The sequence below is a fragment of the Teleopsis dalmanni genome, chromosome 2 (assembly GCF_002237135.1).
Source record: "Teleopsis dalmanni isolate 2A chromosome 2, ASM223713v2, whole genome shotgun sequence".
NCBI classification, from domain to species: Eukaryota; Metazoa; Arthropoda; class Insecta; order Diptera; family Diopsidae; genus Teleopsis; species Teleopsis dalmanni.
Genome location: NC_051847.1, coordinates 131,310,986 through 131,322,241, shown reverse-complemented (window position 1 = coordinate 131,322,241; position 11,256 = coordinate 131,310,986). Strand labels below are relative to the sequence as shown.

Sequence of the window (11,256 nt, the reverse complement as noted above, 5' to 3'; positions counted from 1 at the left end):
GAAGACACGATTAGGAAACATATATCTCTGTAATATTTAATATAAAAGTTTAGATGTTATTTAAATAGTTTATGATCCATAAATAAAATATTATAATTATATGTATATCTTTTGAAAAATATTTAAAAATTATATAAAATAATTTTAACGTAGTGAAATATAGCACTGACTTCAGGTTTGAATTTTTACAATATTAAGTATAATATAATAAGTATATAATATTAAGTATATATATAATATATATTTATAATTAAGTTTTCAATTAATGACTATGGAATATATTTATACACACAAGCACCTAAATAAAAAAGATATCTAAATAATTTATATAATTAAAAATTTTGAAAAATTTAATTAAAATATAAAAAAAAATAAAATAAATAATAAAGTATATGCCCGTTCCAAATATTAATAATTATATGTATTGTTATTTTCTTCGTATATACATTATTATTATTATATAATATAATCATTTACTTCTTAAACAACAAGTCAAGAGGATTATAATGCACTAGTACAGAAAGAACTATATTTTGTAACATTATGTATTGCCTATAAAGTAATGATGAAAGTTTACGGTAATAATCAGTTCCCATTTAAAGTAAAAATTATGCAGTCCCCTCTAGAAGATATGACAGTATGAATATTTATAGAAGGTAGACTACAAAGAATACGATAACAGTTTGAACGCATATTAGAACCACCACACTTAACTGTGAAGAAAATGATATAAACAATATGGATATGATTTGGAATATAATTATCAAAACAAAATATTGGTGTTAAAGTTGCTTTAATCAACAGCTAATTACCTTTTGTCATTCATATGTATGTTAATCAAATCAGTATGATACTTTTATATATTGTTGTGCTATATATTATAACAAGTCATCTATAGTTCTTATTGGATGGATGCAATGACTGAAACATTTTCTTTTTGTAATAATGTAAAATTCATGATTATACTTTCCTAGAGTAGAAACTTACTTTAAATCTTTATAATTATTAATATGATTTTTCTTTTTTTAACATAAATCATTACTACCTCTTTTGGTCTCAACAGTATTGTTTTGGTGGAATTACGGAATTATTAATTATACAAGAAGTATATTAATTAAATATATAAAATATACATTTGAGCATACAAATCACTCTCTAATACCTGCTTTTGATAAGATACATCATTGCAGACCTATTCATTAAATCCGTCATCCACTTGCATCAAATTTTAACTTAAACGTAGAGTCCTCTCTATAAACTAACACTATAAGTGTAAATAACGATTAATTTTATTCATTTATATATACATATAGGCGTATTACAAAAAACATTCACATAATTTTCTGTATGCCATATTTAAGTCCGATACTTGTACAATCATATTGTCAACTTTACATTCGGAAATAATACTGTAATTTAATATTATCATAAAAGCCCAATAGAACTTTTTGACTATCTTAAAAATTGATTACACCTAGTATAAAAAATACTGAATAATATTTTTCTAAACATTAACAAACAAAAAATGCTGCCCCAATCCATTAAACACGGACTAGAACCACATGAAAGATACAATAAAGATTACTTGAAATTGTATACATGCCCCTATATTGTAATTTGTAATGTATTTGAAAGTAGAGTTAGGATAATCGTTTTTTAACTTATAGTTATAATCAGGGTCTCAAACCGGAACCGAACCAAAAAAAACAACGAACGAAAAGCGGAATCGAACCAATATACATCGGGTTTCGAACCGGAAACGAACCAAAAACCTAAAAAAACCGATATTTTTGCAGGAACGGAAACCGACATATTTTTTTTCTTTTGAACCGGAACGGAAAAAACTCCTGTTCGAAACCCTGGTTATAATCTTATTAGAAGTTGTCAAAAATGTGACGATTAACATATAGTAAAAAAATTTATAAGAGTTGTGTTAGACCATAATTTTTTAAAATATAATAGTAATAGGGCTTGATTGTTACATATAACTCCTCATTTGAAAGGTAAGTTTAATGAAATATAATATCACAATCGCATAAAGCTCAGTTTTCTTCGTTAATTTATAGATTTTAGACGATTACCTATATCAAACAGAACTGATTTAGATAAAGTTCTAGGATTTTTGAATGTAATATTGAGAAATGCTTGCAAGATGCAAAACTTTGATGTTCTAACAAAAGTTAGAATATAAATGAAAACCAAAACTAAAACTTTTTCACGTTAATAATAGACAAAAACCATTACTATTATTATTTATCACAATCAACAACTTTACCAAAAAGTCCTAACTCAGCCGCGCAAGATATAATGCTCTTTATAGTTATTGGATGAATTCCAACATTCGATCTTTATAACATGGCACAGTTTTTGCAATTAACATACATTTGAATAATTAACACAATGAATGGTTAATCGATATCTTCTTTTCCAAACTTATTTAAACAATTGGTTAAAATAAATAATTATATTGCAATATAATTTTTTAAACATTAACGATAAAATATATATTTAACATCTTATACATACATATATCATTATATTTTATGTGCATACATTAAGCATAATTGATTCGAATGTACATTTTGTTCATTACAGTGTATATTTGTAAATTAAAACAATTTAAAGTAATTGTTAAATAAAAAGTATAATATTATGTTAGTATTTCTTAATATTTTTAATGTTTATTTATAAAACCAAAAAAAAAATGATTATATCGAAAATTAAGTACATATCAGATATGTATTGCAAGATCAAAATACTTTTCTAGATATATCTTCGTAAAATAAACACTAAAGTTTGCAAAATTGTACTACGAAAAAAAAAAAAAAATAACTATACTTACTGTAAAATTATTGTAGTAAAATTAAGCAAATAAAAAAAATCAAATCACGTAAATAAATAAAATAGCTGTAAAGGAGCTAGGTGTTCCGAACATAAACATTAGGAACCATTAGACTCTGTATGACCATTTGAAAGATGTTTTTTATCATCACCGTTGGTTGCATTGGCTTTGAAATAACTTGAATCTTTTAAACTCATATTTTCTTCACTGCACTCCAATAACTCATTAGCTTCTTTTATATCATTTTGTATGGCTGCTATTAAGTCTTCAATCGATTTAAAATTGGACTCCGGCCTTAAGTAACCAACTATACATACTTTAAGCATGCGGTCATATAAATCACAATTGAAATCATGTAATATATGTGTTTCCTGGAAATAACAAAGGATATATGTATAATTATTCTAAAAAAAATATATGTAGTTATTATATGTACATATGGAGAGAGCAATACGTATAGTGAAAGTTTATATGTGACCTTCATTTATACATAATCTATTAATACGCGTAATATAAATATTCTGATAAGAAAAGATAATATTTATGACGTTTGGACTTTTAAAAATTGTCAAATCATTATAAAACAAATCAAAATCAAAGTTAATATTGAAATACACGACATTCTTCAGATAAAAATATTGTTTATAATCATAAATTACATTGTTCATATATATATTAATTCTTTAATTAATTTGATTATATTAAAACAAGAGTAAAATATACACTAAATTGAGAATTAAATTAATTGTATTTTTATTATTATTGCAAACAATTTTTACAAATATTTCGATCTACCCCGTAGCTCACATTCAGTGAGTATATATCTACGAAGTTATTGTTGAAGTGGTAACATGTGGGGATCTATACAGCAGATAACGTAAAAAGAATTACAAATAAATATACAAGAGTTATATATATACATTATACACAGAAGTTTGAAACGGGAAAGGATTGTTTGGGAACAAGAGTGGTTTGAGAAAGGATGGGATTTTAATTGAAGCTAACCTATGTGAAGGCATAGAAACCTAAATACTTCAACAACGAAATCAAAATACTGACAAAAAACATTTTAAAATAAAATAAAATACGTTGAGTACAGTAAAAGTACATTATTTATAAATAAAAATCGATAATATAATTTTTAATTTTTAAATAAAATATTTTATTAAGGAAAAATCGTAAATTCAATGCAAGTCCTCAGTCCCTAAAATTGTAGGTATGACATAGTTTGATGCCTCACAAGTTCTTTGGAAAAATTAAAAAAATGTAAAATATATGTTCATTTTTGTTTATATATATATTCAAATTTTTAGATTAAACATTAAGGACCTAAAGAAAAACCAATGAAATGTACAGTTCGTCGATGTTTAATTTCAAATATTCAAATTAGATATTTAGCATATTATAATAGTAAATAATATTATTTGATGTTATTAATTATATTATTGAATGTTTGATATTAAAAAAAATAGAAATATTATTCTATATTTTAAGAAAGTAAATTAGTTTTAAATTGAATTTTGTAAATCCATCGAAGCTAGTAAAAGGGCTTTGCAAACCAAAGATGCGGAACCAAAAATATTAAATTGTAAAGATAAACACATCAATCACTATCTGCTATATGCACACCAATTCGACTTTGCACAGAAATGGATATGTGATGACAGAGAAAGATCAATAAAAGAGTAAGATCAAAATCATCTAAATTTTTAGATGAATAAATAATGATAATATATATATAGTTATGTTTTCCCTCATTCGATTTCTTATACAAAAGCTACCTTTTTCCTTAGCCGTTTTTAACAAATCACCATAACTAAATACATAACTATACAAAACTAAAAATGGACTTAATAATACAAAAGCATTTAAAGAAAAAGTATACAACTATATATGTAAAATGATTCAGGATCAGGAAAAATTTAGATAGACTCAACAAATAGTAAATATAAAATATATGAAAATAATTTATATAAATAAGGAAATTAAAACTTAACATTGACTAGATTAATATTCTAATAATTTTAGTATTTAAAAAATTTATTAATTACAATTAAAATGATAAACAAGCTAGCGGATGTCGACTTAATGAAAAAAAAAAATAATAATAAATATAAAATCCAAAACTTACTATATAAGAGCATATATATATCTTCTATTGTATAAGCATTAAAAATTTTTAAAACCCCATGACAACCCTAAAAATATGAATTTATAAATATATATGTAAATAATAATTGAACTCAACAGATTTAAATCTCTTTATCTCATTCATTATTTATTAAAGATAAGCTGTTTTACGGAAAAAAAGAATTTCTAATTATTTTTCATTACTCACAAGATACTTGAAACTTAGTTTTAGTCATATTCAGATAGATATTAATCATCTATAATATACGTTACGTTAAAATAATCAATCAAAAACAGTTGTGTATACTTTTCAAATTAAAACATACATATAACACTATCTCCAAATCTGTAGCAATTTGATAAAATATAATATGCATTTTATGTACATATTATATTTATTTTAAATAAGTACAAAAGTTAAACTGATAGCATCAGCAGGAAATGATTGCAACCACATTCCTGTGCAACCCAATGAACTTCAAATCAATCTGAATGTTCAAATTTCATATTAATTTCAGTAATTACACAATAGTTTTCTTTATTACGTCGACCACAATTAAGGTCGCTAGGCATGTGATAAATGCAATTATATACACTTAAAACATTTAATTAATTGACTATATCATTAATTGAAACCTAATTTATGGAAGCTTAACTTACCATACTCCTTTCCTTGTTGTCATAGTACGGATTCCAACCTATACTCATTACCATTTTATAAACCTCTCCGTTATCTACGTTAGCCCAACCATAATAAATGCCGTTCTGACAACTTGTAGGCAAAGATTTTACAACTTCGAGGGGATAATTTGCTAAAAATAAATTACATTTAATTTTATTTTAAATGATAAAATGGTAAAAATATAATGTAATCGTTACCTGTGGGTATTCCCAACTCTTTCGAACCACGTCCAAAGCCACGTATTATTCTACCGCATGCAAAAAATGGCAACGCACAAAGTAGCATCTTCATGTATAATAAAAGTGGTTTGCACACTGTGCACGTTAATTATACAAAACCAACTGTTATATACACCATGTAAATATGCTTGTGTATAAAATTTCAATTTAATTGATTTGTGTGACTGAACTTATGTCAGCAAACAGATGTTTTGCCTTGCGTTGAGAGTTCCCTTGCAACTTAAAAAAATAGTATTTACTTTTGTTTAACTAAAAATGTAGCAAAATTATAGCATATTATAACTTATAATTAGAATAAGTATTTTAAGAGTGAAATTAACATTATTTATAACAATAAAAAATAATTTCACTAGTTTTTCATGACATACTATTATTATTAATAATACATACAAAATATTTTTATGAGTGCATAATTGTGCTATAAAAATTCGAGTAAAGTAAATATTTTTATCAATATTATTAATATCAATATTTATAATATAATATAGCAATAATCGATATCGGAATCGATATTAGATTAATACATTTATGGCCATCGAAATCAAAAGAAATTTACAAATATCTATCTATTATCGCCTACTTTAAATATTCTATTCTATTAATTAGTTGAATTTTCCTTTAAGGGGTATTCAAGATGTCTGTGCATCGTTGCATGTGCAAATTTATTTGATTTTACAAAAACAATTCGTTTTCTTATAATTCTGCACTTGATTTGCAAGACAATATTCAAGACCATATTTTCAACACCAATTACCTCTTGCATATTTGATTTTCAGACTCTATTGTGAATGATATTACTTTTTTTACTGTTCGCTGGGCAATACTTCAGCGAAACCGTTAAGTTTGTTTTGATTTTATTTTGTAATTTAATGATTTTGTGCAATTGTTTTTTATTTACTTTACGTGCATCAATGTCAGACAATGTCAATGTATTCTGTTTTTCACTTGTTCTTTGCATTTGTTGAAATTATGCATATCAAATCTGAGTTATGTTTTACAAGCAAATAAATACGTAAACAAAAATCAGCTGTTCTAAATATTTTCAAGACTAATATGCACAAAGTGTGTTCACGATTATTTGAGTTTGCAATGATGCACATACATGCTGAATACCCGTATAATGTTTCATTTGTTGATAATTTACCTTTTAAAGCAATACTTTTTTAAACAACGCTGCGTAATTTCCTGTACTCTCGCTGTCGCACCAGTTAAACTCGTAATTAAGTGCAATGAATTTGATTTGTTTGTGTTGAGTTGTTTTTAATGTTTTGTTGCAGATCATTGAGTTAAAATTTTTTTTTGTTTTTCTTGTGGTTTTATATCTCTAAATGCGTTGAAATTAAATTAAATTATTTTATGAGTCATTTTATATTAAATTCCAAAATTTTATTGCTATAATTGTTCAAATGTCAAATTCATTGGTCAGCAGCAGCAGCAGCAGTGGACATGGTAGGGAGAATATGTACATTTATGAACTGCCACCATCGCAGCGACAACTTCTGTGCGACCATTTGGATGAGTTAAATGTTTGGAACCAACTCGCCACAGCCGTAAGTCTTAAAACGGCTGAAATGCAGGTAAATAAATATATAAATTAAGAGCAATATAGTTGGTTTTTTCTGTAATTATATTTTATATTTATAGAGCATACGTCGTCAACAAACACTGGGAAATTCCCCTATTGATGAATTTCTCAAAATTTGGGGGGGACAATATAATCATACAGTAACTGAACTCTTCGTTATCTTAAAGAGGTATGACGAGTTAAATATGTATGTATGTATATATATACTCACAAAACACATAAAGTAATTTCTTAAGAAATTATTCAAATACACATAAGTATATAGACAATATACTTATAAAAGAGGAATATCTAGTTTAATTAAAATTTTGTAAAACAAATTCCTCTGAATATTGTAATAATTGTTTGAAGCTCTGTTATTATTGTTAAAACATATTGGTCGTTATAAAATACAATACATTTGTCAGATCCACAGTACGATTTGGGGTGAAACCCAAAAATACATTTCAATATTTTTTACATAAAAAGAAAATTTAAACTTTTATTATTAATATATTAATATAATATTTAATATATTAATATATTATTGTTATTTAATTATTAATATATTATTAATATAATATTAATTTTATATCAAACATACACAGTCATAAATTAAGTACTTTATTCACTTAAATTGAATGTGTAGATTTCGTAGAAATTAGAATTTAAGATGAATAAGACCTGAGAATTATATTTACTGTATATATGTGTACAGTAAACTCTCAATAATTCTGAAATTGAATCATCCAAACATCGCAGTAGTTCGGACAAATTTTCTTTGTAATCTCTATAATCCGGGTAAAGCAAGAAAATAGTACCTCAATAATCTGAACACAAATTTTTCAGACTTCTTTCTTATTTCCTATTTATTTTATACGTTTAAACATTTTTATACATCAATATTATATACATTTTTACAAATTTTTTCCCACATTAGTCATTATTATATCCGCTTTATATATATATTTTTTGGTCAGGTTTAAGTTTCGCTAAAATGATATATAGATAGCGAGATGAAAAAACATCATTAAGAAATTGAAGCTGATAGCATTGTATATTTTTTTTAAATAGAATTTATACAATATACTAAATTAGATGCTATGACGTGTGTAGCAATATATATATTTATTATACATATATATTTAAATAAAGTATTATAATCAATTTTAGGTTTTTTGGAGCAATTTAATCTAAATAAAATAAACGTTATAGCAAATAATTAAATTTTGGAAATATTAGTGAATTCTTAGCAGAAAAGTTTTTTAGTATAAAAAGTAACACGAAGTTTTTAATATAATATTAATGATTGTTTGATAGACTACTACAGACTGTAGTTACTTAAATGTATATAAAAATATTAAATGAATCGATTTTTTTCTCTTTACTGTATCATTGTATTTTGTATTTTGGTTTTTTATTATTATTAATATGTATAAAACTCTCATAATTTGTATTTATAAATGTTTGAATTTTTTAGACAAAAGCTTTTTCAAGCTATGCGTTTACTAAAGGATTTTGTGGAGCGAAAATATCATATACTGATACCTAACAGCCAACCTGTTTTAAGCGTGCTTATGGCACAAGATAGAACAAATTCAAATGATCATTCCAAAAAGATTCTCAACTGCAGTAGTTCCTCAGGTGTAAGCAACTCGAATAACTTAGAAACAAGTGATAACAATAATAGCACATCTGCCTACTCAACTTCAAATGGACATCTCGAGCAACAAGAGCAACAACAATCAAATTATTTAAGCGAGCGTAATGTTAAGGAGTATGCCAGTTCCATACTAGAGATCAACTATCATGAACTTACGGAAGCCACAAATAATTGGAGCGAACAATTCATTCTGGGTAAAGGCGGTTTTGGTACTGTATTTCGCGGTTATTGGAAACACACAGATGTTGCTATAAAATTAATACATTACCGAGGTTCCAATGAACGTGAAAATGTTAAAGTGCAAATTCAACAGAGTCTCAATGAATTAAAATATTTAAATTCGTGTCGTCATGATAATGTTTTGCCATTGTATGGCTATAGCATAAAAGGCGAAAAACCTTGTTTAGTATATCAACTTATGAAAGGGGGTTCATTGGAACAACGCTTAAATTCGAAAAAGATTACACCACTCAATTGGCAGCAACGCATTAATATATGTTTGGGTACTGCAAGGTGAGTGAATATTTTACTCTTTCCTTAACCTATTATTAAACCGTTTTTATTTTTAGAGGTATCAATTATTTACATACATTCCGGGATAAGCCACTCATACATGGAGATATAAAACCAGCGAATGTACTGCTCGATCAGTGCTTACATCCAAAAATTGGTGATTTTGGTTTGGCACGTGAAGGACCAAATGCTATTAATTCAGCCGTTGAAGTAACAAAAGTTTTTGGTACCAAACCTTATTTACCACCGGAATTCTTACATTCTAAAAAACTCAGCACTCAAGTAGACACGTACAGTTTTGGTGTAGTGCTGCTTGAAGCATTTACTGGGCTACGTGCTTATGATAAAAACCGTGCCAATGTTTTACTTACGGAACACATCCGTAGATTGTTTGCCAATGCCGAACACCAAGTCGAGAATCTGATAGATAAAAATGTGCCAGCCCTACCAGGTGAACTAGAGATATGTAAACGCACTATATTATTAGGTCTTGATTGTATAGCGGAAAGCCCACATTATCGACCAGAAATGGAACAAGTGCTCAAAACGATTGATAGCTACTATAATTTCAGTGTTTTGAATATGTAAAATTAGTCATTTTTTATATCAAATATTAATCGTAAATCATAAAGAATTTAACTTTTTTTTTTAATCATATGTTATTTAAATTTGACAATGAGGTAATAAATTATAACACAAAATTTAGATTTAAGAAATATATCCAAAAATAGTGTAAAATTTAGAAATAGTCTTGGAAAGTACCTGCTACAAATCTGTTACACTTAGCATATTTAAGAAAAATTTAAATTTCTGGAAGCATAAAATTAACTCCTATGTATATTTCTTAACCTTTATTCATTATCAATATCAATCAAGCGAAATGAATTTGAAACGATCGAAATTTCTAACTAAAATACAATATTTGCGAAAAATTTCAAAAGAAAAGGTACGTCGACAAAATGTCGCTCGGTTCGCTGTAGAGTTAAACGATGTTTTACATGAAAAACATGGAATCATTCAAATAAGCGATCTAGATCAGTGTAGAATAACTAGTACTCACCAAATTGATCCCGACAAGGATGTGGTAGAAGAAGAGAAGCCCATAGATATTGATGGAAATGGACTAATACAGCTTAACAATGTTTGTTTTCATTTGAAATGTACACCACAAAAGCCACCACATAAAGAGGAAGGGCCTACGATATCGTAAGTCTAATTTTTTTTCCATGTACAATCTTACTCAGATACTCAGAAACTCCTAAAAAGATGTGTAAATATATCATTATATAAAATATAGTAGTTGATATAATAGAATAGATTTCGCAATTTCCAACATCGGTTTTATCACTAAGTTAAGATTTACAGTTCATAGAATTTTTTTTTTTTTGAAATGTAATAGATTATTGAGCTGTTATAGAAAATATTGCGATATTCTATGGGTCGGTATGTTGTTACACTATTACGTTTTAAGTTGTTATCTATAGACAAATATACCACTTTTTGCAGAATACTATTGGAGTTAAGTAGGATATCAAAATTACAGATGGCAAAAACAAATTGGAATACCTCTCAAATTAATAAAGTAACTAAAGTGTCTACACTACTATAGCACAGACAACTTAT

At 26.3% G+C, this 11,256-nt stretch overlaps 3 protein-coding genes across 3 annotated transcripts in view; 1 reads left to right on the top strand and 2 right to left on the bottom strand.

Moving 5' to 3' along the window:
• Positions 1-11,256, bottom strand: part of LOC119677401 (putative elongator complex protein 1) — a 279,253-nt gene that overhangs the window by 167,655 nt on the left and 100,342 nt on the right. The window lies entirely within an intron of this gene.
• LOC119677407 (putative riboflavin kinase) lies at positions 2,860-6,180 on the bottom strand. Its single transcript, XM_038088742.1, has 3 exons — positions 5,852-6,180; positions 5,633-5,784; positions 2,860-3,213 (listed from the first exon to the last, which is right to left on the bottom strand). Exons 1-3 carry the CDS (start codon positions 5,943-5,945, stop codon positions 2,941-2,943), a joined length of 519 nt encoding a protein of 172 aa, XP_037944670.1. The 5' UTR covers positions 5,946-6,180; the 3' UTR covers positions 2,860-2,940.
• On the top strand, positions 7,282-10,285 carry LOC119677403 (serine/threonine-protein kinase pelle-like). Its single transcript, XM_038088738.1, has 4 exons — positions 7,282-7,470; positions 7,538-7,647; positions 8,938-9,633; positions 9,690-10,285. Exons 1-4 carry the CDS (start codon positions 7,300-7,302, stop codon positions 10,219-10,221), a joined length of 1,509 nt encoding a protein of 502 aa, XP_037944666.1. The 5' UTR covers positions 7,282-7,299; the 3' UTR covers positions 10,222-10,285.

Bases quoted from the DNA above. Each gene is read 5' to 3' on its own strand.
- LOC119677407 (XM_038088742.1), bottom strand. From the start codon at position 5,945: ATGAAGATGCTACTTTGTGCGTTGCCATTTTTTGCATGCGGTAGAATA. The intron at 5,785-5,851 runs GTAACGATTACA...ATTTATTTTTAG, and splicing joins AGAGTTGGGAATACCCACAG to CAAATTATCCCCTCGAAGTT. The intron at 3,214-5,632 runs GTAAGTTAAGCT...TGTTATTTCCAG, and splicing joins ACAACAAGGAAAGGAGTATG to GAAACACATATATTACATGA.
- LOC119677403 (XM_038088738.1), top strand. From the start codon at position 7,300: ATGTCAAATTCATTGGTCAGCAGCAGCAGCAGCAGTGGACATGGTAGG. The intron at 7,648-8,937 runs GTATGACGAGTT...TGAATTTTTTAG, and splicing joins CTCTTCGTTATCTTAAAGAG to ACAAAAGCTTTTTCAAGCTA. The intron at 9,634-9,689 runs GTGAGTGAATAT...TTTTATTTTTAG, and splicing joins ATATGTTTGGGTACTGCAAG to AGGTATCAATTATTTACATA.